At 40.9% G+C, this 27,111-nt stretch overlaps 1 protein-coding gene across 5 annotated transcripts in view; it reads left to right on the forward strand.

The window, feature by feature from the left end:
- LOC149310073 (xylulose kinase-like) overlaps positions 1-27,111 on the forward strand; it is a 124,174-nt gene that overhangs the window by 60,175 nt on the left and 36,888 nt on the right. The window contains exon 16 of one of the 5 annotated variants that reach the window (XM_089533631.1): positions 12,247-12,488. The exons of 3 other annotated variants lie outside the window; for them this stretch is intronic. In XM_089533631.1, coding sequence (XP_089389757.1) covers positions 12,247-12,308 — 62 coding nt within the window. In that variant the 3' untranslated portion in view covers positions 12,309-12,488. Of the gene's footprint in view, positions 1-7,438; positions 7,583-12,246; positions 12,489-27,111 lie in introns of those variants that run through there. One more of the 5 variants, XM_089533633.1, reaches the window with a different exon arrangement.

A 27,111-nucleotide genomic window follows, 5' to 3' on the forward strand; every position in this document is an offset into this window, starting at 1 on the left:
TTGTGTATGAAGAATTGGATTTGCCTCTGTTCATCTTTGGTTCACCTTTGCTGTGTAAAAGCAAGAGTCCTCCTCTCTATATCAGAATTGGGGCTCATTGTCCAAAGTGTCTGTATTGCTTGTGTTTGCCCTTGATAGCTTAAACTTTGGAGAGGGTCTGTTTCCTGGAGCTGTAGGGTCTACCTGATCTGACTATTCTGAGTCAGATTCCTTAGACTACTCAGGTTGAGTTATGTCCATTCTGACTAGTTTTCAACTTTCTTTAAATAAGGTCCAGGTGTGTGTGTGTGCCTTCAGGTTTCATAGGGTTTTCTTAGGCAGAGGTTGTTTTGCCAGTTCCTTCCTCTGAAATATAATCTACTGTACCTGGCACCTACCTCATGTGAAAGAAAGAAGGGTATAAAAGTGCTGTACAGGTAGAGTGTCCATTGTCAGGAGCAGCATGGTTCTTTTTCTTGCAAGTCTAATGTAAATGGGTTTTTATGTGATTGTATCATTTTCCTTTTTGTTAGACAGAATTCACCTATAACGTTGCATCAGTAAAATGCACACTAATGACTGAAATCTGTAGTGTGGCCTACCTTGTAAGATGACGCTCAGAAATGTTAGGCATGCAAATAGATGAATGGCTTGAATGAGAGGACTGGCCTGTTTGCTGCTGATGTCACAGAGGTACATAATCTGTGCATCATTTTTCTTTCTGCTATTAACTAGTGTGTGACTATTGGGAAAGCATTCAGTTATAGGAAAAGCTATGGAGTTCCTTATTCTCTATGAATGTTCTTCTTTCTCTTTCAATTTTAATGGCATCCTTCTTGTAGATTTTAGACAGATTTTACAATAACAGGCATCTGAATAGACATCCAGTCCTACTGGACATTCACCAGAGGTTGTCCCTAGGTCTTAGATATGCTGTTCTATAAAAATTGAAGGTAGTGCCATGTTTTTATCCTATTATTGTTCAACCATATGCCAGGTTTTTGTGCCTGCCCCTTTCCAGGAAAGAAAGGAAAAGAAAATGAAGTTGATCATGAGCTGAACTCATCTTTCAAGCTGAACCTCTCTTACCTTTGTGGCCCTATAGCCAGGCTTGAAAAGGTTCCTTTTTGCAAATCACATCTCTAAAACATCTCTTCTAGCCTGACCAATATAGATGCTTTCAGGAGAATTATAGGAGTTGCAGTTTAAAAAAACACAAAAACTTTCCCAACCTCAGGCTCGGACCAAAAGTCTGATTAGGCTACTTCCTGAAGCTTGTTGAATCCAGTTTGCATTTCTGTGTTCTAATATTTGGGCATGTGTGGGCTCTGAATGCTATGATTTCCCTGGGAAGTAAAAAACTGTAGTGAAAGCAAAAAAATCCAGAGAGTTTGGAAGGATACAGTTAAATTGAAATTTGAAGAAGCATTCCTGTGCTCTAGGGGCAGATTTCTAATAATTTTGCAGTTGATAGTTTGACAGGGCTAAATCAATTTGTACAGGATATATGCATGGTACAAATAAACTGATAAATGTATTTGTCATTCTTTAGCTGAGAGTGTCACTAATTCGTGTGTTAGCTTTCCTTCCCATTCCCTCTCCATTTGTGCTTGTCCAATCAGCTCTCTCCTCTAAAAGGCAACCTGTGTAGATGCAGCTGACAGTTGATTTATTATGATGTGTCAGCTCTTAAATAGATCCTGTTTGTATGAAGCAAATGCCTTTTCCACAAGGAGCCTCTCTGTGTAGTTTACGTATCCATTTTAATTACAGATGGGATAAACAAATCATCAAATTTTGTACTGAAGCTGGGGTGCTATTGGCTGCACAGGGGAACGTTTGGTTTAACTCACAGGTTTGCCATTAGTCTGTGCAAAACATGAAATCTCAGTTGAATATCGAGATATCAGAATAAATGTTGAGATACCGAAATGAAAGTTGGTGGTGCATTTTTAGCTAATTGCTGTTGCATTCCAGGTTCGATCATTTGGTAGCTGGTGGCTTCCATGTTAGTGGGACAGTGAATCCATCTTTTAGTCATGCCTTTCATGGAATGAGCCAAGCTATCTCTAAAACACATTCAGCACCTAGGATAGCTCCTTTAAACCCAGAGCAAATTCACCACTCACCAAATGGAAGCTACCAATTGCCACTGGTGTTATCAGCCTTTTGGACTGGATTGTTGTAACCAGTAGAAGATGTCAGATGGCGAGACCAGGTATGCTGCCCTTATTTCCTTGGAGGAAAGATAGGACAATAAATAGTGTAACATGTAATAAATACACTTGGTATATACCAGTCTTATTTTCTGATGCTTGCAATTAGCCTTATATGCTACCTATCTATCAGGAGCTTCAGGAGGTTTTTTTTTCCAGCATGAAGGTGTATCAAGGGCTTCCATTTCCATCTGAACCTTGCACAGTTTACCTGGACTGTGATGTATCTCATTTTTCTAGTCTTGTTCTTTGACTCTGACTTTTGACTAGTTCTCTGACTCTGACTTTGGACTTGTCATCTGATCTTAATTGCAATTTGATCCTAACTCCTGGCTTGTTCCTTAGTTCTGCATTTTGGTTTCTCCCCCTCATCTTGGTGACTCTGATTTAGACTCCTAGCTTCTTTGTTTCCATCGTTTGGTTAGCTTTATGACCTTTCTTACTCTTTGCTGTATACTCCCAGTTTCTTTTCTTATGCCTTCTTGACACCACAGTTCGAAAAGGATGTTGACAATCTGGAGCATGTCCAGAGGAGGGCAACCAAAATGTTGGAAGGTCTAGAAATTGTGCCCTATGAGAAGAGACCTAGGGAGCTGGGTATGTTTAGCTTAGAGAAAAGAAGATTAAGAGGTGATATGATAGCCTTGTTTAAATATTTGAAGAGATGTCATATTGATGATGGAGCAAACTTGTTTTCTGCTGCTCCAGAGACTAGGATCCGGAGCAATGGATGCATACTACAGGGAAAGAGAGTCCGTCTCAACATTAAGAAGAACTTCTTGAGAGTAAGAGCTGTTTGACAGTGGAACACACTCCCTTGGGGAGTGGTGGAGGCTCCTTCTTTGGAGGTCTTTAAACAGAGTCTGGATGGCCATCTATCAGGGCTGCTTTGATAGAGAGTTCCTGCGTGGCAGGGGTTGGACTGGATGGCCCTTTCCAATTCTATGATTCCAATTGGGAACACCTTTTTTATTTTTTATTTTTTGCAAGTGGGTGCAGTGAGGGGGTGTGGCCCTCCAAGGTCTTTTGGAGGGCTAGTGTGACCCCTGGCCTCATACAGTTGCCATTTTCTCTTTCACTACAACTTCCAAAGACACCCCCTTTCCAGGACTCACTATTTTGCTGTGACAGCTCCCCCATGGCCATTCCACTGCTGGTGAGGGACTATGAGGTTTGGGAAAGCCTCTGGCTATGCCAGCAATGTAAGATCTTGGTCATTGTGCTTTTTTTTGCCCCCAAACTTTGTATAGTTTTCACATTAGTTAAACTTATCGCAGTTTCTCAGTCTATGTATGCATTATACTGTAATGAAAGACTGGAAGCGCTTCAGTGACCTTTTCATGTTAAAAGGGTACTTCAGATTCAAATAGTTCCATTAAATTTATCAAGGGCTCTGAACATTTCTGCTCCAGATTGAGTCTATCAAGCTAGCTGCTAAATGTGTGATTATTCGTGTTGTTACTAATGGAAGGCTCTGGTGGAAGTTCACGCCAGCACCTGAAGTTGAAATTGATTCTCAGGAATGAAGATGGAATGGGGAGGGGGAGAGGAGTTGTAATGTTGGCTGTATAGAATACTCACCCCCATTCCAGAATAAAAATAGGAGGACAGGGACAGGGACATTACATCTTTACAATTAAAGATATATTGTCTTGACCAGTTCTCAGAACAGTAGAGTTTCCTTACAAGTCTGGAACAACCTGAGTAAGATTGCATTTCATTACTGCTTCTTCCTGCAGACCCACACTTTGACTCAGTCTAGGTCTGGGATGGAAATCATGCAACCTGTGGGCAAAATATGGACCTTGAGCAGGTCTAGTGCAGCCCTTGGGCCATCCATGGGATCCAAATGACCTTCAAAATACTCACCAAAAATATTGAGTTGGGCAGGAATTGAGTAGACATGCATAGGATTGTGCCGTTAATTTTAAAGGAATCCTTCAGCCCCATTTCATATAATCATAGAATCATATAACTGTAGAGTTGGGAAGGACTGCAGTCACCATCTAGACTCTGTCATGCCAGAAAACACAACTACAGCCCTCCTGAAAGATGCCAATCCAACTTCTGTTTAAAGATGTCAAAAGAAGGAGATCCCTCCCCCCATTGGGCAATCTATTCAATTCTCAGACAGTTCTTACAGTAAAATCTTTCTTATTAATGTTTAGGTGAAATCTCTTTTCCTGTCATTTGAATCCATTGGTTTGTGTTCTCATCTCTGGAGCAGCAGAAATAAAGCTTGCTTCATCTTGTACATGACATCCCTTCAGATATTTGAAGCCAGCCATCATGTCACCTCTCAGTCTTCTCTTCTTCAAGCTAAACATACTCAGTTCCTTCAGTCGTTTTTCATAAGGTTTGGTTTCTAGACCTTTGATCATCTTGTTCACCTTTTATGGACACATTTCAGCTTGTCAATATCCTTCTTGAACTGTGGTGCCGAGAATTGGATACAGTATTCCAGATGAGCACTGACAAAAAGTAGAATAGAGTAATACTAATATGTTCCTTGTTCTTGAAGTGCATAATAAACTTCCCCCACCCAAGGATGCAATGTCTGAATGGTTTAATCCAGTGTGCCTTGAGGCAGAGTTCAGGAATTAAAATGAAAAGTGTTTTTTTTAAAGAAATTAATCTCAGTGCTGCCTGGTACATTGTAATCGGAAAGTGGGAACTGGCCACTGAGAATTTGTAAATTTTATGTTTTTAAGGCTAAATCTTTCAGGATCTTTCAGCCATCATAGCCATTCTGACTCGGAGATTCTGGGAGATTTAGTCTAAAAAAGGAAATCTTTCCAAGTTCTGAACAGAATACATATAAGAAGTTACAAAGAATCGTGTTGGGTCTTTACTGAGAGTGACCAATCAGTTGCCATGGGGAACCCCCCAGCAGAATATATACATATACAGTGTCTTACAGAAGCAGTCACCCACCCTTTAGCTTTTCCACATTTTGTTGTATTACAAGCTGGAATTGAAATGGATTTAATTGGCACTGTTACCACTCGATCTGCGCAAAATACCCAATACTCTGAAAGTGCAAATAGTTTTATTGGCACACAAAAGTTAAGCAAACAAAACCAAATTGGGACTTACTTAATCCAAACGACACCGTGCACTGCAATTATTTAAAGTCAAATAATATTTCTATTCTTCAAATATGTACTAGCCTTACTTGTTATCTCCCTCCCCTTTATTCCTTTCTCCAAAGAATAATGGGAATTGTGGTATGGTGAAGATACTGATTTTGTCATTGTTACTGTTATGTGCTGTCAAGTCAGCCCCAACCTATGGCAGTTCTGTGAATGAGGAATCTCCAAGAGCCTCATTTACCTACAGCCTTACATAAGTCCTGTGGCTTTCATATACTGAGTTTATGCATCTGTAATGTGGTCTTCCTCTTTCTCCTATTGCCTTCTGCATTACTGAGTATTATTCCCCCCCTCCATGAGTCATGTCTCATGATATGGACAAAGTACAATAGATAACTTCAGTTTAGTTAGTTTGACTTCTAGTGAAAGTCAGGCTTGGTTTGCTCTTGAATTCATTTATTTGTCTTTTTCGTGGTCCATGGTATCCACAGAACTGATTGGTGATCACTAGTCTGGTCTCAGAACTCAGGATTTGAATTTGAAAAGGCAGAATTATTGTTTTGTCAGCTAATTGTTGGAAAGGAGCAACTGGCTCCTTTACTTTTAACAGTTGTGCAGAAGAGGAGGAGATTAGTGGGACAGGCAAACTACACTCAGTCCTCCACATTTGAAGCTTTGGCTTTTACGGATATATTTGAGTAATACCTTCTCTCTAGGAATCTCTAAGTCCTCCAGCACAACTCTGCTGAAAGTAGACTATTAGAATTGTGATGATTATTCACATATTTGAGTAACACGTTCTCTCTAGGAATCTCTAAGTTCCCCATCACAACTCTGCTGAAGGTAGACCATTGGAGTCACAATGTAGGACCTAGAGATTTCTAGGGAAAATACTTCTCTAGGCATTTGTAGGTCCTCCAGCATGATTCTGTGGTCAACTACCAGTGGATGTTGACCATAGAGTTGTACTGGAGAATCTAGAGATTCCTAGATAGGTGTTCTCTCAAGTTTAAAACCAATGTTTTTATTTGCGTTTTTTCTACTTTCACAAAGGTCCTGAGCCCCTAACCTCAGTGAATTTGAAGGGCCCACTGTATAGGTTAGCATGAAAGCACAAGCTTTGTATTTGGAATGTCCCTGGTTCAGTTCCTGGTACTTCCAATATAAACTCTCAGGTGATGGGAAAGCTATCTTTTCATTTTGCTAACTAGAGCCGACAGTACTGGCTAGTGGACAGCATTGGATACCCAGCCTTTAATGTCTTGCTCTGTCACTGCAGTGTCTCAGAAGAGCAGCCAAGAGTCCAGTACTTAAGCACAGTGCCGCCAGTATTTAGCAAAAGGCTGGGAGCTAATGGTTAAAATATCTCTCTAGATGGCTCCCATCAGGAAACCATTTGAATAAAAGAGCAATTATCTCAGTAGAATGCAGTGGGTTTTTTTTATTAAAAAAAATGGCCTCATTTATTTTACTGCCACTCTTTGCACTTTTTTCCTTATAAAGCTCTAATATGTATTAATTAATTGCATGAAATAATGCCAATAAATCTAACAAGGTTTGTCTAAAGCTTGACTGCACAGGGGAAACTTTGTATTTGTTGCAAAGAGAGGCAGAGATTTACTGAGATATTAACCAAGCTAGTATTACTGTAGATAGTACTTAATGAAATCCTTTAATGGCACTTTAAAATTGTTTTAATTTTGCCCTAGACTTTAATTTGAATGAAATCATTACTATTGTTAAATTAGTTAAACTCTGAATTAGGAAATGCAAATGAAGTGAACCTGAAATCCAATGTGGATATTGTTTTTATTGACATTCTGTAGAGCAGTAGCATGGAACAAATTCCAATTAGATTTGATCTGTTCTTCGCCCTGCAAGCTCCTGAGTCTTCACTAAGCACAATCCCTTCCATTAAATGCAGTGAGAAAGTGCTACTGATGCAGTAGAATTGTCATTCTGTTCATTTTACTTCTTCTTAGATTATTGTTATGTTGTGGATACTGAGACTATTGCTATGTCTGTAAGTTCCAGATGAGTGCACTGGGACTCACTGCTGAGCCTGAAATTTCAGGAGGCCGCAGTGGAAAAGACAGAGTACTAGACTAGAGCACCCCATGCACATAACTAGATATGTTGTGGTTGTTTTAGGAACTCACTCAAGGATGGGGATGAAATGGAGCACATCAGACACTCCAAAAAGCAAAAGCCTAAAACTAGACAGTCTAATGGTGTATACTTCTGTGTGTTTACTGAAGAGTAAACTGAAGGGTGTTCAGTGGAGTTAACATTCAGGTAAGTGTGGCCAGCCTAGTATCCTTAATTATGTTAATGCACTAAAATGCACTTAATACAAACTCAAGTGGATTTTAATGAAATAAAATTGAACTTCAATAAGGTTTGCTTTTTTCCCTAACTGTCAAGAGCTCACCAATTTGTTCTCAACCCAGAATGAGCAATACTTGGACAAGAAAATGATGCTTCACAGTAAAGTAGGGGGAAATGGCTGCTGTAATTGACAAGTGGGAGAGGGAGCATTTAAATTTAGTTCCTTTGCCTCCCCACTGATTACCATAAGCAATATATGCGTGTTGGTCAATCCTGTTGTTATGTGCCACCAAGTCACCTTTGACATCCCCGAGGCTGCATCTGCACTGCAGAAATAATCCAGCTTGACACCAGTTTAACTGCCGTGGCTCAGTGTTATGAAATCCTGGGATTTGTAGTTCCTTGTGGTTCCAGAGCTCTCAGACAGAGAAGGCTACATATCTCAGAAAACTACAAATCATTCTCGTTTTCCATATTCTGTCCTAATAGTGGCCTCTTACCCAGAGTATAAATTACACATCAGGACAATCAGATATTGTGGTGCTCCAATTTCTTTTAGAGCAATCCATAGGTTTTCAGGATCAACACAGTTAAGGCTTTGGTATAATCTATGCAGCACAGGCTGATTATCTTTTGAAATTCTTCAACTGTATTAAGCACCATACGTTTACAGGATATACTTGCAAAATTATTTCACGCCATTAAGCACCCCATGTTTGCAATACGATCTCTAGTGCCTCTTTGTTTTTTGAATCTAGTGTGGAACCCTGGCATTTATGACTACATTTTATAACAGTAATTATTGTAAAGTTTTGAGGATCATAAAATTGTTCTGATAGTAACTACAATCCCTGGCGATCCTTTTCTTGGGGATTGGAATGTACATTGAGTGCTTTCATATTTGTGAGCCATTGTTTCATTTTCCATATTTGGTGGCTGATTTTGGTTAGAAATCCATCTGAATGGATTCTATTCTTTTGCTTAAAACAGCTCTGTTGGTATGCCATCTATTTCCAATAATTGATTCCCAGGTGCCACAAAAATAGCCCTGGGTCCTGTTTGTTGTTCATTCCTGCCATAGCCAGATAATAATGCTGTTTCATGGTTTAAAAAGCGACAACGTTTTTGGTAATCCCAAAGAAATTCCACTATATTTGTCAGAATGTCTTGAGAGAATCAGGGGCGGGTTATAGACCGCCCATTTGGGGTGGTCTGCACCCGCCCCTTTCCCTGGTGTATCGGGGCCTCAGCATGCAGAACGGCAGCCGCTGAGGCCCCGATCCGCTGCTTTTCAGGCTGCGGGGAAGCAGCAAAACGCCGCTTCCCCGCAGCCTGAAAAGGGGTGTCCCTGGGGCTTCAAGCCCCAAGGACACCCTGCGGCGGTGGGGAGAAGAGAAAGGGGCCGCTTGGCCCCTTTCTCTTTTAGTCCGCTGGGCGCAGCCGTCTGAAGGCTGCGCCCAGTGGACTAAACCAGGAAGGAGCTCCGAAACGGAGCTCCTTCCTGCTCCGTGTTCAGGGCGCACTAAGCGCCCTGGCGCGGAGCAAGGACGTCACGTCTGCACCACCCCGTCTAGAGGCGGCGCGGCCGTGACGTCCTCACGGCGGCGGCCGTATGGAAGGGCCGCCACCGTTTAGTGCGTGACGAGCACGCACTAGGGTTAGGGCGGTGCGGAAGCACCGCCCTTTTGTAACCCTAGTGCGTGCTCGTCACGCACTAAAGTGCCGGTCTGTAACCGGCCATAGTTGTGCTTGGCTTGATTTTCTTTCTATCGGTTCTTTAGTTAGATTGGGATACTTTTACTGTGCTTCTCACTGAATATATCACAGTTTTCCTTGTCTCAATAAATGATATGTGAAAGGAAATCAATTTCTAGAGGTTATATGCTCGGATATGTGCTGTGATTTGATTAAGCACATTTATTATAATTCCTCTTCCCTTAGCTGGATTTTATATATACCAATATAAAAACATTACAGTAAAAATATACTAACATCTGCTGCTTTCAGCTGATGATAGAGTAATCCAAACATTGCTTGATTAATCATAGGGGTGATTTTAAGTGCTAGAAGGGCACACATCATTTTTGTTTGTTGTTCTTCTCTTATTATGTAGTAATAAAAGAAGATACATGATTACCTGTTGGAATAATAATTAATAATAATAATAATAGAGTTTATTTAGATCTTCCCACCTCTCCCAATTGGATCGAGGCGGGATCACAACAGTTTAAAAAATACAATTAAAACATTACAATATAATTATCACACAAGTTAAAACCACAGTTAAAAACATAAAATCAAAAGCATGAAACCAAGATACCTTGAATTTGGTATACTATGAAAACTCTGTGGATGTATTTGAGGGTTGCTTAGGTTTAAAAAATGTATTTATTGTAATTAATATTTTATGTGTCTGTGTATTTGAAACCTGCAGCACTGACTTCTGTCACTAGGTGGTAGACTTTCCTAACCTATGCATAGATTTGCAGTTTATAAAGTCTGAAGTGGTTGGTGAAGGAATAATCTGAGGAATTTAAGGCTATTTCTTCTCCCCTGTTATGGAGCAGACTCTCCTCATTGGCATAGGGTGTGTAGACCCCTTCTTCAGGACTGTAAAGATGCACCATTTCAGAAGGTACACCTAGAGTTCCCAGTGGCTGTGGCACTGTGCAGATTGAGCAAGTACAGTTGGTAAGTGTCTGGCACTTACGTAATTTTAGTTGACAGTGCCAGTATGTCCTGCTAGGGGCTAATCTAACTCATACAAAGCTGGGTTATTGTGTTGTGTGGGGAGAAAGAAAGGAAAAGCTTTCAAGAAACAGTAGCATTTTCTTCACTATTGGTCATTAGCGGTGAAATATTGGTGAGGTACATATTTGTTTGAATTTACCATATATACTCGACTATAAGTCGAGAAATTTATGCTTGAAAATTGTCCCCAAAATATTGGGTATACTTATAGATGGATCAATGCAGCAATGGTGATTAGAAAGGTCCTAGCAAGCAAGCCTGACACCTCAATCTCCATTGAATTCCTCCCGTTCCAGTCCGTTTGCAACTTTTTCCATCCTATCAGGGAAAAAATCCCTTTCAAAAAGCAAGGCTTTCCTTCCCTGGTCCCCTTCCATCCTATGGGGAAAACTCCCCATTGAAAAGCACTTGCCTGGAATTGCCTGGTCTGTTTTGCAAGCCTGTGCTTCCTGTGAAAACAAATCTCCATTTAAATCCACTTGCTTCCTAGAATTCCAGAGAAGGAGACGGAGGGACTAGGGTTGCCATATCCCGCCTGGGGGCGGGACTTTCCCAGTTTGGGGCGGGGCCACACAGTCCCACCCCAGTTTGGCCCCACCCCCAGGACTTCCCCCCCCCCCCCAGCGAGGCCCTGGAGGCAGCTCCATCCTTCCCCGTGGCTGTGTGCCACCCTCCCCGCCCCCCTGCCTGGGATAGCCTAGAGAGCTGGTCTTCAGGACACCTGTCACTCAGAACTATTTCCAGCCCACTTGGTATATATGTCTTGCAAGAGGCATTACTTTCCAGGTTACAGTGAGAAAAAAAAGGCCATAAATCGTTCATGTTTCACTGGAAGTCTAAATACCTCATCTTTTAAATGTATACCGCGTCAGTATTCTTGTAATTCTTTATCACAGGATCGTTTTTGAGGCCCTAAACACCTTTACTTGTAATATGCAAATTTATCCCGAAGCTGACCAATGGGAAAGAAGCAATCAGCCCTCCACTTAGGTTGGTTTTCAATGGCTTGGTGAAGGAAGAGATTTTGCCTTACTTGTAAATAGGAAGGGCTTTGGGGTAGCAAAAGGCTGCAGAAATAGTTTGACCCCCCCCCCCCCTTAAACATCCATGGCTCAGGTCTATAGGATTCTGGGAATTGTAGTTTCTTGTGGCACCAGAGCTCTCTTGACAAAAGGAGGCTGAATGGTCCACAGAGCTACAGTTCCCAGGATTCCATAGCCTTGAGGAGGAGGAGGAGGAGGAGGAGGAAGGGTGCCTTGAAGGGCAGAATTGGGGCAGAGGAGGAGGAGGAAAGCTGAGTCAGTGGCCATTAGGTCTGCCTTGTTTTTTTTGGGTTTTTAAATTATTTTTAAAAATATAAAATACTTATTTCATTTTATTTTATTAATTTTTATTATTGCTTTTTATTTTTTATTTTATTAATTTTTATTATTGCTTGTTTTATTTTATTTCATTAATTTTTATTATTGCTTGTTTTTATTTTATTTTATTAATTTTTATTATTGCTTGTCTTTATTTTATTTCATTAATTTTTATTATTGCTTGTTTTATTTTATTTTATTAATTTTTATTATTGCTTGTTTTATTTTATTTTATTAATTTTTATTATTGCTTGTCTTTATTTTATTTCATTAATTTTTTATTATTGCTTGTTTTATTTCATTTCATTAATTTTATTATTGCTTGTTTTATTTTATTTCATTAATTTTTATTATTGCTTGTTTTTTATTTTATTACATTAATTTTTATTATTAAATATATACACCCCTGCCTTGGTTTTTTTTCCATTATTTTTTATTATTAAATATATGCAAGTGCATTTTCTGTGTATTTATGGCGCTTTGAATGCTAACAAGTCTGCCTTTCCTGGACAATTATAGTGATGATGATGATGATGGTGATGGTGATGGTGATGGTGATATTGATATCAACAAGCCTCTGAGGCACGGCCAATGTAACTTGCTGTGATTTTTACAAACTCATGCGCAGTGAAGAAAAACCACAGTCCCTTGACCAAGTACACACTTCTGAGAAGTACAGTTGAACCCGAGGGCAAGTACATTTCTGCCATCTGTCTAGGAATAATGCCAAAATGTCCTCCATTTTGATCATGCCTAAAAAACATGCATTTATATTAACATTTAAAAAAAAACCTCAATTTTTTTGCACGTCCTCCATTTTTTAAAAATGTGTACTACATTTGAAAATGTTGCCCTACATTTGTCCCGGTTTCGAGGTCTTGACTTATGGCAACCCTAGGAGGGACAGAAGTGGTATTCCCCCCTTTCCATCCTTCCTTATGCCCATCTAAGTTTTATCCTCGATTTATCCACGGGTCATATCAAAATCCAGGATTTTGACCCTGAAACCTTCTCTCGACTTATACATGAGGTCGAGTTATACATGAGTATATACGGTAGTCATTTGGTTAAAAAACTGGTAATTAAAAATTATCCAGTTGGTGGAGGGTCATATTAAAAATAAATTCCATTTTAATTTAGTGTAGAGTATTGGCGGAAAAGTAGGAGATCAAGAAATGGGAAAAGACATGCAGTGAAACTTGGAGGCGGCTTGCAGATGTACTGTTATATTTGGTGCAAACTCAGACACATTCTCATCAAGAGACAGAGTAATTTGAGAAAACATGTCCAATCATATTGTTACATTGTCTTATTAGATGATCAGTAATCAATGTATTATTCTCTTACAGTACTGCAGCATTACTGAGTTAATTGGGTAGATTAACTGATTAACACTCTTTTAATTGACCACAAATGTGCCCCTGATGAATGCTTAAAAACTATATTCATAAGCATATAAATATGGAGATAGCAACTGCAACCTTAGAGGACGTATTTTTTCTGGATAAGAAAGAATTGGAAATGCTTCTTCTAAGACAGTTTTTGCTGTGAAATGTGTGCACAATCTTTTCTTTCTTGTAGTTATTGTTTTTAGTGAAATGCTAAGTTATATAGCTTTAATTCTTCACGAAGGCTCGGTACAGACTGGCGCAAAGCGCTGGCATGGGCCCATTTTTAGGGCTCGGGAGAGTGGAGCATTCGAACGCTCCCGGGCCCTACCGTGCTGTCTGGGAGCCATTGTGGCATACGTGTGTTCATACAGTGCACTGCATCCAAACGGTGCAGTGCAGGAAGGGCATCATCATGACGCATGAGCACACCAATGGCACCTGTTCTGCAGCGCAAAAAGAAGCCCCTTTTTCTGACGTGCGCTGGCTGTGCCATGTGGTTGCCGCAGCCTGCTTCCGTGGCAGAAAGGGGCAGCATCTCACCGCCCCTTTCTGCCCATCTGTTGAGCCTCAAAGTCAATCTCCATGACCGATTAAGATTGTTTTCACTGTGGCCATGGAAACGCACTGGGTGACCTTGGGCAACTCACACTCTCTCAGCCTCAGAAGAAGGCAAAAGCAAATCTCCTCTAAACAAATCTTGTCAAGAACCCCCTGTGATAAGTTTGCCTTAGGGTTGCCATAAGTCAGAAATGACATGAAGGCACACAACAACAACAATGGGTGACAGATCTTCTTTTTTAGCAATTGAATCAGGAAAATGAACTGATAAAGTTTCTTAAAACAGGTTCTCATGCTGATATACAGATTTACCTTTGGTGCTCCTCTTGATCTCGTCACTCTTGTTATGGGGGTTTGTCATTTGTCTCTTTGCTGTGCTTCTCATTCAGTGGGTCATCTGCAGAAAGGTGTTACCTTTCCTTCCTTAATCCTGTTAACTGGCATTTCTGTTCTTCCTGGTAACATGACCCCTTTCCCAATAAAGTGGCTCAACTGTTGCATGTTACACTAGGGGGTTGTTCTCACTGAAACCCCGCGTTCTGAATCGAATCCAAGGAGTGGCGTTCCTATTAGGATCCGATTTAAACCTAGAACGGTTCTAGAGCAACCCGCAATCGTCTCCACTACAAATCGAATTGTAGAGCGGAATAAAATTTTGATTCGAGTTTTCCTCATTTAACGCATGTTAAAAAAACACTAGGGTCTGACCTACGTTTTTCCATTGATTCGATTTAGGAACCGGAGCATTTAAATAGGAACGACAGCCTTTGAAATTGCGTTAGATGAATGGGAGGAGCGGAGTGCGATGGGGCTGTCCTTGGGGGAGTTGCCCTTTCTGTCCCCATCTGTCTGGCTGTCGCCATTTTTGCTTCCCTCACCCCTTTGTCCGCTGTGGTCTTTCAATAAGAGATAAGGATTATTTTTATTTTTTATTTTAATGGTTTACAGGCGCTTAATCTCTTCAGTGCTTTAAACACCTGAAGTCCCGGCTGCTCAAGGCTTCCCCCGGTGGATTGCAACCTTCCCTCTGTGTGGGGAGAGCCCATTTCTAACGGAGGAGAGGCAGGAAGGGAAGGCACCTCTCAAAGAGGCATTCCCTGCCCGCTTGGGCACTGATCTCACCCAGGCAGGGAAGGGAAGGCTCCTCGCGAGGAGGCATCTGATCTCGCCCAGGCAAGGAAGGGCTCTGATCAATTTGGGGGGGGGGGGGATAGAGCCTTTCTCCCTCCATTTCTCAAATGGAATCTGCCTTCTCCTCCAACCCTGGAAAGAGAATCTTTGGGAAGAGTGCTCCCTCCCTGCTTTTCCAGCAGCCTCCTTCATTGATCTCTGTGCTCTCTGAAGGGATTCTCCCTGGCTGTCTTGGGAGACAGGATGCTGCCCTCCAAAACCTATCCCATCGTTCCTCTGGAAAGAGCTTGGGTTTCTTAAATTCGCTTTGCCAGAAGCCTCCCCCATTGATCTCTGTGCTCTCTGAAGCGATTCTCCCTGGCTGTCTTTTGGGAGACATGAAGAGGGGATGCTGTCATGCAAAACCTATCCCATAGTTCCTCTGGAAAGAGCTTGGGTTTCCTAAATTCGCTTTGCCAGAAGCCTCTCCCATTGATCTCTGTGCTTTCTGAAGGGATTCTCCCTGGCTGTCTTGGGAGACATGAAGAGGGGATGCTGTCATGCAAAACCTATCCCATAGTTCCTCTGGAAAGAGCTTAAGTTTCCTAAATTCGCTTTCCTAAATTCGCTAAATTCACAAACAGTCAATGAAATGGAAACAATGCCAAAAGATAAATCGCTTCCAAATATTCCGGATTAGCGTTACGTCATTCTGACGTACTATTGATTGACAGCTCCAAATAAGGTATGGAGGAGAAGAATCGCTTTATTTAAACACCGATTTCATGCCAAGTAGGAACGCTTGCAGGTAAAAACTTCGATTTAAATAACCAGATGGGAACGATGAACAAAGCGATTCGGATAGCGGGATAAGAACAGTGTTATTTTGAATCGATTTTATTAAAAACGTTGTATTTTAAATCGTTTCAAATCTTAAGTGGGAACAACCCCTAGAATAAAGTACTGAGCTGCCCAGTGGCAAAGGCAGATGTACAGAGTTGTGCAGAGAATCACAAACATCTGATTGCACAGATCAGGGTCAAACTAGACATTAAGGTAGCATGCTGCCTATGATCAGATGTTTTCCCTCTCACCGTGGGATTTCCTCAGTGATGTGTGTTTCAGCACTCAGACTTGCAAATTAATGACTTGCAATGGCAAACCTACTCTGAACAAATCTTGCCAAGAAAACCCCATGATAGGTTCACCTTAATGCCGCTATCAGTTGGAAGTGACTTAAAGGCACACAGCAACAACAACAACAGCAACCCAGAGGACTTTCATGGCCTGTTGCCTGTAATGTCTCTCTCTTTGCCTATTTCCTGTCACCAAGAGCACCCTCTGCCCACCTCTGATGGTTTCTCCAGATGTGAACTATTTGGAGTGTGGTAAATGTGGTTACCATGGGTTTGATGTGTGGAAAGAGAATATGTAGCTTGCTCTTTACATTTTTGGGCATCATTTGCCATTGTTTATCCATCTCTTATCATCCTAGCCTTCCTTTGTGAAAAATGGGGCATTCTTGTAATTAGTCAAGTTAGTAGGTAGCAAATTTTGGGCCTGCTCTTAAGAACAGCAGAATGGAAATTAAATTGGGCAAGATGCATTTGGAAGGGTTTTTTGCACAGCCTTCATTAAAATGAGGGGTTGTTGCATAATTCCCATTTGTTTTAGCAGTGATTTGCCCAAGATAACAACCAGCCAAATGGTTTATATCCTAGTTTTGGCAGTGGATAGATGGAGATCATTTGGGTTTTTCCGTTGAGGTGGCAACATAATTCAAACCCTTCCTGGTACGGATGCGTAACTTGATGCACAACGATTTTGTGCATAGAGTGTCTATATAGGTGTAGATGTAGGTTCTGTCTTTTAATTTCTGTATTGTTAACTTTTGCAGTGTATTATATGTGGATCATTTCTTTCCCCTCCTTTTATGGAAGTGTTTGTAAGCCAGTTTTGAGGAAGGGAGGCAGAATCAACAGCCTGAAGCAGAAATAAAATTCCAGCTCGATCCCAGACTCTTAATGACTGAAAGTGGCATTTCTCTGACCTCTGACTTTGAAGGTCATGAAGCTCCTGGCAGCTCCACTTCAGGAATAAGAGTTGTACCTTAACCTCTTCCTGCCTGTCATTGGCCACAGACCAGTCAGCACTGCAGATATGTACCTTTGCTATGTTTGAACAGGCTGAGCTAATTACATTAGGTAGTCTGTCCAAATTTTTACAGATTAATTTACGGCATAATGAACAAGCTCAGTGAGAGGAAAAAGAGGGATGAGCTGACCTTGTCAGTCAAAGAGATCTGGAGACATACTGCTCTTTTCCCAGCTGGCCCTTGAGTTATACAGAATGTCAGTGACATGTTTAATTATTTTTGACAAATGAAGAATGCCTTCATCTTTATGCCATATTGTGTTATGCCAAGGGTTCTCTGACTTTGGCATTGTGAGACTCTTGAAGTCAAGGGGAAAAAAACTATTAGTGGCTCCTTCCCTCCCCTACCCCCTGAAATAAATAATGATTCTAGTCACACAATATTATGCTAAGGATATTTAGAAGGATGAGTTTATATGATCGTTATTTATGTCACATTTTTCCTAGGACCATAATGTATTTTGCATACACTATCTCTGTAAGCTTTATAAGAAGTGTGTAAAATGGGCCTCAACTGTTCTCTCTGTATCACAGTTGGGGCTGGGACTCTACTGAGGCAAGTACAGTAGATAATCTAGATTGTTTATTAATGTCATGAGATTTTAAATAGGGAGTCTCTTCCCATCCTCAACGCTAAGGATGGTAAATCTTGATTGCTCCAAGTCTCAACAGATGTTGAGAAAAATGAACCAATTTTTTGTCCCATAGCTTTGAGACACTCAGGAATTTTCCGCCACAGTGCTGGGAAACCGTGCAGCCTTTCTACAAAAGCTGGTGCAGCTTCCCCAGAAAACTGCACAGTTTTACACAACCTATGTAGCTCCTCCTGAGAACTGTGCAGCCTGCCCTGAAAACTGTGCAGCTTTTGATTTCCAGACAGCCATGCATGTGTTTTGGGCAAGATTGCATTTTTTTACATGGAAAATTGCCATATAAACATTATACCGTATTAAATTGTCATTGAAAAAGGACAAGGAAGTGGATGTGTCTATGTGCATTCAGGAACAGAAAAATATATTAAGACAACCCAATCTATTTCAACACCCAGGTAATGAAATGCAAAACAAATTGTGGGTATGAACTTATCTGAACAACAGTCCACTTATGAATTCCTAAGACTGTCCCTGGCTCTCAGTTACTAGGGGGTAACTCTCATTGATTTTTTTTAAAATTGAAGGCAGAATTAAGCTCTTGCTTCATGAAAGCAGTGAATTATTTGCTTAAAAGTGGAGCATTTGCTGAATTTGTTGAGATTGGCATTATGGATGCCTCAGTGAATACTCTTGTACGATCAGGGCTGTCAGAATCCTGTTTTGCCTGAGCACCTAAAAATGTCATGTTGTTGTCTAGAAATTTAAAACATTTCCCCCCTCACTAGGGTGAATGAGAATAGTTCAGTCAGAACAGTGAGCCACTACTGTGGACTCCTTAACCTTGGCTTTGGGTAGTTTGTGTCATTTTGCACTTTTCATTGCTTTTCTGTTGACCTCTTTTATATGAAGTGATTTGATGCAATATTCCCAAATCATTTATGAAAGTGTACTTGTGTGTTCTGCAGGAAAAGCTGCTAGTGTGCCCTGAGAAATTAACTTACAAATGAAAACTTCCTGTGAACCCAAAGCGCTCATACATGAGGCTGCTCACTGCATCTCTGCATGATTTAGGACTCTGTTCCTGATTTCCTTCCAAACATTTTCCACTAGAGATGAAAAATTCTACGCTGCTTCATATGTGACAGAAACTTTGACTCACTCTAGCCACAGAGACTGAGCCTAAATACCCTAAGGTACCAGAATCTATCTGATCTTGGAAACTAAGCAAGGTCAGCTCTGCTTGGATGGGAAACAGCCAGTGAATACCAGGTGCTGTAGGCCAGATTTCAGACAAAGGAGCTGGTAAAACCACCTCTTAAATATTCCTCACCTAAGGAAACCCTCTGAAATTCATTGGGTAGCATAGGTCAGTAGACAATTTGAAGGCACATGCACAGACAGACACAGAGGAGATTATCACACAGTTTAAAAAACTGATTTACAGCTGCCAAATTCAATTTGAATTCGGGATAGATCTGGATTTTATTGCACATGTTTTTGCCACCAACTCCACTGGGCGGGTGCATCCTGGGTAACCCAGGTAACATCCAGCTACAATCTGAGTTCAGCCAGCCGATTTGCAAAGCTGTGAAGGTCCCGACTTTGAAAAGAGACTGGGTTGGACTCCGATTCTAGCCGGATGTTACCCGGGATGCACCCGCCCGGTGGCATTGTTGGCAAAAACACATAAAATAAAATTCTCTTGATCCCACCACCATCACAACCATATTTGGTGGAGGACATAGGAGAGATCCTTTTCTGTGGATTGTCCCAGGTTGTGAAATTCTCTTTCATGGGAGATTTGGTTGCCCCTTCTCCTCTTTTTCTGTTAAAAAATTGTTTATTTGTGTGTGCATGTGCATGCCTTCAAGTCTCCTGTGAACTTGTGGTGATCCCATGAATTTCATAGGTTTTCTCAGGAAAGGAATACTCAGAGGTAGTCTTGCCCATTTATCTCTCAGAAATATTATTTCAACCAACACTCGTCATTGTGGACCCAGCAGGAACATATCAATACCATCTCCAAAATGGATCAGTCTGGCTTCTGTTGCATTGAAAGGTCTCTCTTTTTTTTAAAGGGAAGAGCATTCTAAAGCTAATATGTCAAATGAGCTGCACCCCCTGCAGAACCAACATCTCATTCTAAGGCACTACCAAGTGCAATTGTGAGAATGAAATTTCAAAGCTTGGAGAGCCTGGATTTCCTCATTTTTTTGACAAGGCTTTGAGGGACCTAGTTGTTGAAATATAATAGCCACGTACATGTCCAGGGTGCTAGCTGGTTGCACAGTGAACAAAAACCTACCAGGGAAAGCAGGAGGACACAGTAAGCCTAAGAGGCTTAATAACTTTATAGCAAGGGTAGGGAAGCTTGTAACTGCAGCAAGCTGTTTGCTTAGATCTAGACTAAAGAGCTTAAGGAGCTTATAGCGCTGCAAGCCTATCAGCTCCAAAGCGGGCATCTTACAAGCTGCAATACCGAGATTTCAGAGCATTTCAACACATTGCTGGTGCTTGCAGAATTTGTGTGGAGTTTCCAAGCAGTCTCTTCATCATTTCCTCTGGTTGAGCGACTTCATTGCAATGCCTCAGTTTTTTCAGTCATACCTTCACTTCTTTGCTCTGTTTGTGTACCATTCTTCCCCTGAAGAGCTAGGAGTAGCACTGCTATCCCCTTAACAACCCTATGAGGTAGGCTGAAAGATAGCGACCTAGTGAACTTTTAGGTTAGATGTGGGCAACTGCAGCAGGTGTGGGCAATCCCCAGCAGACTGCATTAGGACACTAAAGCCTCCAGAGCCCATTAAAAAACTGAGGTGATTTTTTTAGCTCCCAATCTCTCCAAAATGGCAGCAATTTTGCCCCTCAAATTGCATATCCCCCACATACTTTAGAAAAATGCCATAATTCCCCCCTCCCCCCAAGAAACCTGAAGATAGGCTGCAATCGAAAAGGGAAGTGAGTGATGTTACTTTCAGCTATTTTTGGGGAGTCCTGGCACATTTCTAAAGGACCCTCTCAAGCTTACTTAGTGAAGACCTGAGAGAGAGCCTTCTCAATGGCTGGTCCCACATTCAGGAATTCCCTTGCTCTCCTTTCACCTGCAGGCAAAGACATTTCTGTTTAAGCAAGCTTTTAATGTATGAATATGTTTTATTTTTTTAAAAAAATGGGTCTGTTTTATTTATCTTTTAAACTTTTGGTTGTTTTAGAAATGATTTTAATTTGTTTCATGAGGTGGTTTGAATTGTTTTTAAATTCTATTGTAAACGTTCTTAATTTAGTAGTTCCATGAGCCAGCATGGGTCCCACTTCATGAGAAAGGTGACATACAAACAAACAAAGTATGTTGGCAGGTGGGGTGGGGTGAATTTGAGACATTTATGGGGGATTGCCCAGATTTTTCTTTTACTTTTTAAGGGGTTTGGCGCTTCAGGGACCACGCTTTGGGACCTGAAGGGACACACTTTGCTCATCTTTTTAGGCTTTGGGATGCCAGGAATGCCTGCATTTAGAACAAACCCTCCATCCTCCATGCTGGCTTATGATCTTTGGAAGGGCATATAGTTTCAATGCTATCTCTTGAGCAGATGGCTTCCAGCACAAAACACATGGAGATCTGTACAGGCCTCCATGCTAAATGGCAAATTGTAGAACAAAAGCACTCACTCTTTTCTTTAACAGGTTAATCATGATATCTAATTAATCTGTGGATGGCAAATGCACCTGGGTCAAATCCACACTGTAGAAATTATCCACTTTGAGATTGCTTTAACTTCCCTTGCTCAATGCTAGGGTATTCTGAGAACTATAGTTTTGTGAGACATTTAGCCTTCTCTGTCAGAGAGCTCTGGTGCCACAATAAATTACAGTTCCCTGGATTCCATGACACTGAGCTAGGCCAGTTAAAGCAATGTCAAACTGGATTATTTCTGCAGTGTGGACTGGACCTTAGTCAGTATTCTGGGCTAGTTCTCTTTGATTGTTTTGTTGCTTCCCCACTTCCCATTTGTCGCAATAAAGGAAAGATGTGCCATTATCCCATTACTGGTAGTGAAGTTATGAGTTGATGTTGGGTGTTTTTTACAACTCGATAAGCTGTTTACAAAAGCCAGAAGTCTTGGTGTCCTTGAAAAGTCATTGTGTATCTTGTGTGTGCTTTCCCCAAAAGGTGGTAAGTTTAATAAGCTGATTAGCAAAAGTGTCACTCTTGCCTGCACACAGTATATCAGATCAGACTTGCTGTGAAGCAGTGAACTTGGCTAAAAGCTGTGAAAACAGCCTTGTTCAGAGGGGATGGGGGTGGGCTAGCATCATCTGCTCCAGTTTTCCTACTCACAATGAGCAGAATAGAGTCAGACAGTTTACTTGCAGCTTTGCTGTGACTGACAGGTTGCCAGAGGGAGAAAATGTTAGTTCTCCCTGAAGATGTTTTTTTTAAAGTAACTAAGACTAAATATTTGACATGAACAAGGCTTTGTTGCTTTTTCTAAGACTAAATCGGGCACTGTGATGGGGGGATAGATTTGTGTTTCAGGAGCATCAGTGAAATGTATCGGTTGTAACAAGCCTGCACAATCTGCTGGGTGACTTTTACACAATCCAGTTATATACTGTAGCCAGCCAGGTATTTGATTATGCTATCGTTTTTGGTGTTCCATGACAAGTACATAAACATGCTAGTGTGCTGCATTTGGCTCAGTGGGTCACAGGCTAGGCTGCCTTGGGTTCAGACTGAAGAGTGGGAAGGAGAAGCAATAGATATGGTTCTAATCAGAACTTAAGAAAGGTATTATTGAGACTACAACTCCCAGAACCCACTAGCCAGTATGGCTTCTTCCTAAGGCTGTGTTTGCATCTGTGCAAGTCTACTGTCTCTGATGGTCCAGTTTCTTGGGAGAGGACCTCATTGAAGGAGCAGACCAGGAAGAGGAGGACAAGGAAAAATGAGGCAGATTTGGGGATATAAACCCAGAAGGGGGCAGAGCCAAATTCCTTCAAATATGAACTGCTGATCAGGCTTGTAGAAGCCCTTTTTTGCTTCCTTTGTAAAGGGTTGCTCAGTTGAGCCTACTTTTCAAGATGGAATGGGGTGAAGAGCAGTCTATAATAATAAAAGATACTGTAACTTGAAATCTGGAACATATGCTAAGGGAGGTCTGTGGCACAGGCCTTAGGGGTTTCTTAAATTGAGGGATTCATTTTATTTAATTGTACATAATATCTTTCTATAGTCCAAATTATCTAGTTTGTTGTTATTATTTCAAATTACTATGTAGAACTAGCTTGGTGTAGTGGTTTAAGCATTGGGCTATGACTCTGGAGACCAGGGTTTGAATCCTTGCTCAGTCATAGAAACCCACTGGGTAACCTTGGGCAAGTCACACTTTCTCAACCCACTGGGTAACCTTGGGCAAGTCAGCCTCAGGGGAAGGCAATAGCAAATGCCCTCTTGAGAAATCCTGCCAAGAAAACCCTGTGATGGGTTTGCCTTAATAATAATAATTTGTTTTATTTATATACCACTATTCCAAAGATCATAGCGGTGAACAGCAAGTAAGCTAATTAGCAAGTAAGCTAATTTGCCCCCAACAGTCTGGGTACTCATTTTAGCGACCTCGGAAGGATGCAAGCCTGAGTCGAGCTTGGGCCCTTTTGCTGGTCTTGAACTCGCAACCTTGTGGTTTTGAGCGAATGGCTGCAGTACAGACATTTAACCACTGCGCCACCAGGCCTTAGTGTTGGCATATATTGGAAATGACTAGTAGGCACACAAGAACAACCAAGTCTACCACCTTCGTCTTTAGGTAACAGAAGTCTCTAATTTTTTTTAAGAGACAAAGCTAGAGACAGACTAGGAATATTCATTTCTGCCCTGGGCTTTTAGGTAGCTCCATGCAAGGATTCTCTTTGCAGGGTTCCTAAACTCTTCAGACAATTCAGAGAGAGGGAGGGAGAGAATACTTCTGCCAGGTAAAGCAGAGTTATGATGGAAACAGACACATGGTCACATATTTTCTACTTCAGTTGTCAGGTTCTGTGCACAGGTACACTCTAGAGGTCCATATAATGACAAGATCTACTGCCCTCAAAGCACTTGAGATCCAACAACTGTTATGCCTTTGTTTTTTTAGTTGTTTGGGCTATGTGGCATGTGGCTTGAAAAACTCACAAAAAACTATGGATACTGGCCATGAAAGCCTTCAACTTCACGTGTTATGCCTTCTTTAGTAGTCAGATTTCAGTTCAGTGAAGGCCTTTAACTATTAATTGCTTGACCATAAGTGGAGGGGAGTCAGAAAAGGACCTTTTCCTGGTATAGCATGTTTTTAACTGAGTGCGAGACAAAACTTAGAGCAGGCTTTTAACAAAAAAATTAGTTGAGAAACATGGAGATATTTTAGGTAACATTGCCCTCCTCCCTATAAAACATGAATCTTCCATTACAAAAGAGCATCTCATTTTAACTTGGACCACAGGAAATGTCTTTTCAATCAAGGCATGTACTAAATTGAATGCCTCTTGTAAGCAGGTGTTATTGTGTTATATTTTCATCAGAGCTGCTGGGAATAAGTTAGAGGAAAATGACAAAGTGAATTGGACAAGAAAGTGTCTTGAGATTGATGAATAATTCAGTGCTGCAAAGCAACAAATGCTGATATTTTCTGAAAGGTGAACAACTGTCCTTGGGTTAGAAAAAGATGATGATCTTATCTTTAAGCACTGAACTGAACTCTGTTTTTGTCATTCTGTTTCATTGTTGTTCTCAACAGGAGCTGCACCTTCCCAAAAAAGTAAGGGCTGTTCGACAGTGGAACACACTCCCTTGGAATGTAGTGGAGTCTCCTTCCTTGGAGGTCTTTAAGCAGAGGCTAGATGGCCATCTGTCAGGGATGCTTTGATTTGGATTTCCTGCATGGCAGGAGGTTGGACTGGATGGCCCGTGCGGTCTCTTCCAACTCTATGATTCTGTGATTCTATGAAAAAATGCAGATACATCTTGAAGTTTATTTAGCTTTTTAGTGCACAAACTCTTCTGATAATAAGGCAAACATAGTCGGTGGACTAGAAACTAAGTTTACTCTCCTATTGTCATTATATTTATGCCCTTAATTTCCTATTGATTGCACTCTAGCATCCAGATTTTGGACTTTAGAGCCTGTGGTAGAGTTCTGTCGGCTCCAAGTCTTTCACTCTGTATATGTGCATACACACATGTTTTAGAGCTCAGAAAAGTTACTTTATTGGACTACAGCTCACAGACTCCCCCAGCCAGCATGGCCATGTTGACTGTGGATTTTTGAGAGTTGTAGTCCTCAAAAATAACCTTTCCAAGCTCTGAATATATTTAGGTTTCTGTTGACCTATGCTCAGGCTTTAACTTTGGTGAGTCTTTGGTGGCAAAGACAGTCCTCTTCAGGAGGTGTATTTCTCTGTTCATGCCCTAACATAATCCAATGCTGTCAACAGCCAGTGAAAGTGGCAAGGGGGGAAAACATGACAACCAATCTCTGTGAGCAATATCGCCTGAGTCTTCCCTCCTTGCCTATTAATACTTCATTTGGCTCCTCAGCAGCAGTTACTAATACCTAACAGCTTTCTCTTCTGCATTAGACAAATCTACCCACCTTCAAACTCCATTACCTATAAAACATACAATTTATTCAAGTGCTTTCTTTTATTCATTGTATGTATAATTAACCTTTTCAGCATGTAAAACTTCTGTGCCTCTTGAAGTATTAATGAAGAGGGAATGTTTTTTTTCTTCCTTTTTTTGGAGGGAGCCAACATTTAATACTATTTCTGGGAATACAGAGAATATTGATAGTGCTTGTGTGTCTATATATAGAGACTTGCATATGAGCAGCCTGTTCCACACACAGACCAATTCACACTTCTCACAGCAAGTTTGGCATCTGCCAAGGGGAATGCCGGCAAGCACGAATGGGAGATGTATATCTGTAAACGTAAAGTGGGCATGTGCAAAGGAACTGTGGCCTGTTTCAGTTCCACAGTATCATCTCACACCCCTTTGTTGTTTCTGAGTGACAGAAATAGCTTTTCATTTTATAGCATGGTGATGAGATTCTGTGCAATTACCAGTTTTATCTTTAGCAGTAGCATAACCATTATGATAAGTGGCCAGTAACGTGGGGACTTAATCCAGACTGGAGCATTTTTTCTCATTGAAATAATTTATTGCATTTTGTGTGTGCCCTCTCTCAAAGGTAATTGGGTGAAAGAATGAGTTCTGAAATCAATAACATGTATACTACCAAAATATAAAGGAACCCTGTAGCTGCAGCACCTTTGTGATTAACTGTGAAAAAGAAATTTCTGACATCAGCTTTCATGAACTCCAGTCCATTTCATTAGATCCTGGGGTAAAGCCTTGTGGACAGACATATATACCTGTGGGTACTGCAGTGGGATAGAGATAGGGGAATATAAATTGAAATACAAAACAAATTGCTATGGTAATGGAATAACAAGTTCAATCTTTATGGTTGTAAAGAGTTGTTAAAGGGACAAAGGTGGGAGACAGGTTCAACATAACAACCTGAGATGAGCAGGTAAACATATGAATAACAGAGGAAATACTTTTGTTTCTGGAACATGTTTCCCAGAGGAAAACTTTGAACAGAACCTTATGGAGAGGAGTATTCATGAATAACACTTTGCATGCAGGACCTCTCTCTTTAAGAGGTAGACTTAAAAGGCAGCAGCAATTCCCTCTCCTTTGTGAGTGGGTATGGTTTCTTCAGAGATTTGTCTAGAACTGGTCAAGTGACGTTGGTCTGCTTTGTATAGTGTTCAAGTTATGATGCTGTTTTTGATTGTTTGTTTAGCTTATTAATATCAATTTCACCATTGTACATTTGTGGTTTTCCTCTTCTATGTTTCTAAATTTCAGAAAGGAGGTAGATTCTTCAAAGAGAAAATATTACATGGTAAGACTGGAGTTGTAACAACAAACTAGGTAATTTGGACTACAGATCATTCTTGTCTTCCAGCTTAACTATGGCTGCATGGATGGACCTTTATTGTACCTTAACTTCCACTCCAAGTAAACAAAAGAGCTGCACTCCAGTCATTGATTCTTTAAAAGGAGAGGAATTTTGAGAGAGAGAGAGAGAGAGAGAGAGAGAGAGAATTTGAAAGGCAAAATTAAGTTTGTATACCTATACTTTCAAAAATTAACAAAATTCAGACCACAGTGGACCTCCACAAGGACATTCTAATCATGGACACATTCATAATCCTTCCAATTTGCACTTCAGTTGCAGAGTCAGTGTCAACCAATATCCATTGTTTCAGAACTGGAGAAAATATAATTCTTTATTTTCCATGGTGGTATGTTTATGAATGGAGTAAGCAAAATATTCAGTGCAGATTTTATTAGTCTTCCTGAATGTTTCACCGAACAAGCATTTAATTTTTAACAAAGGAGAAGGGAAGCAGTTTGCATGTAGGAACAGTTAATAGGATCGTCTAACTGTGCATAGGACGTAACAGTGCATAACTGTTACTTGTATTGTAGATGTCAACACTGTTGAGGCTTGCATTTCATTTTTGTT

The sequence above is a fragment of the Sceloporus occidentalis genome, unplaced genomic scaffold (assembly GCF_023333645.1).
Source record: "Sceloporus occidentalis isolate IW3139 unplaced genomic scaffold, rSceOcc1.0.p SCAF_7, whole genome shotgun sequence".
In the NCBI taxonomy this organism is placed as follows: Eukaryota; Metazoa; Chordata; class Lepidosauria; order Squamata; family Phrynosomatidae; genus Sceloporus; species Sceloporus occidentalis.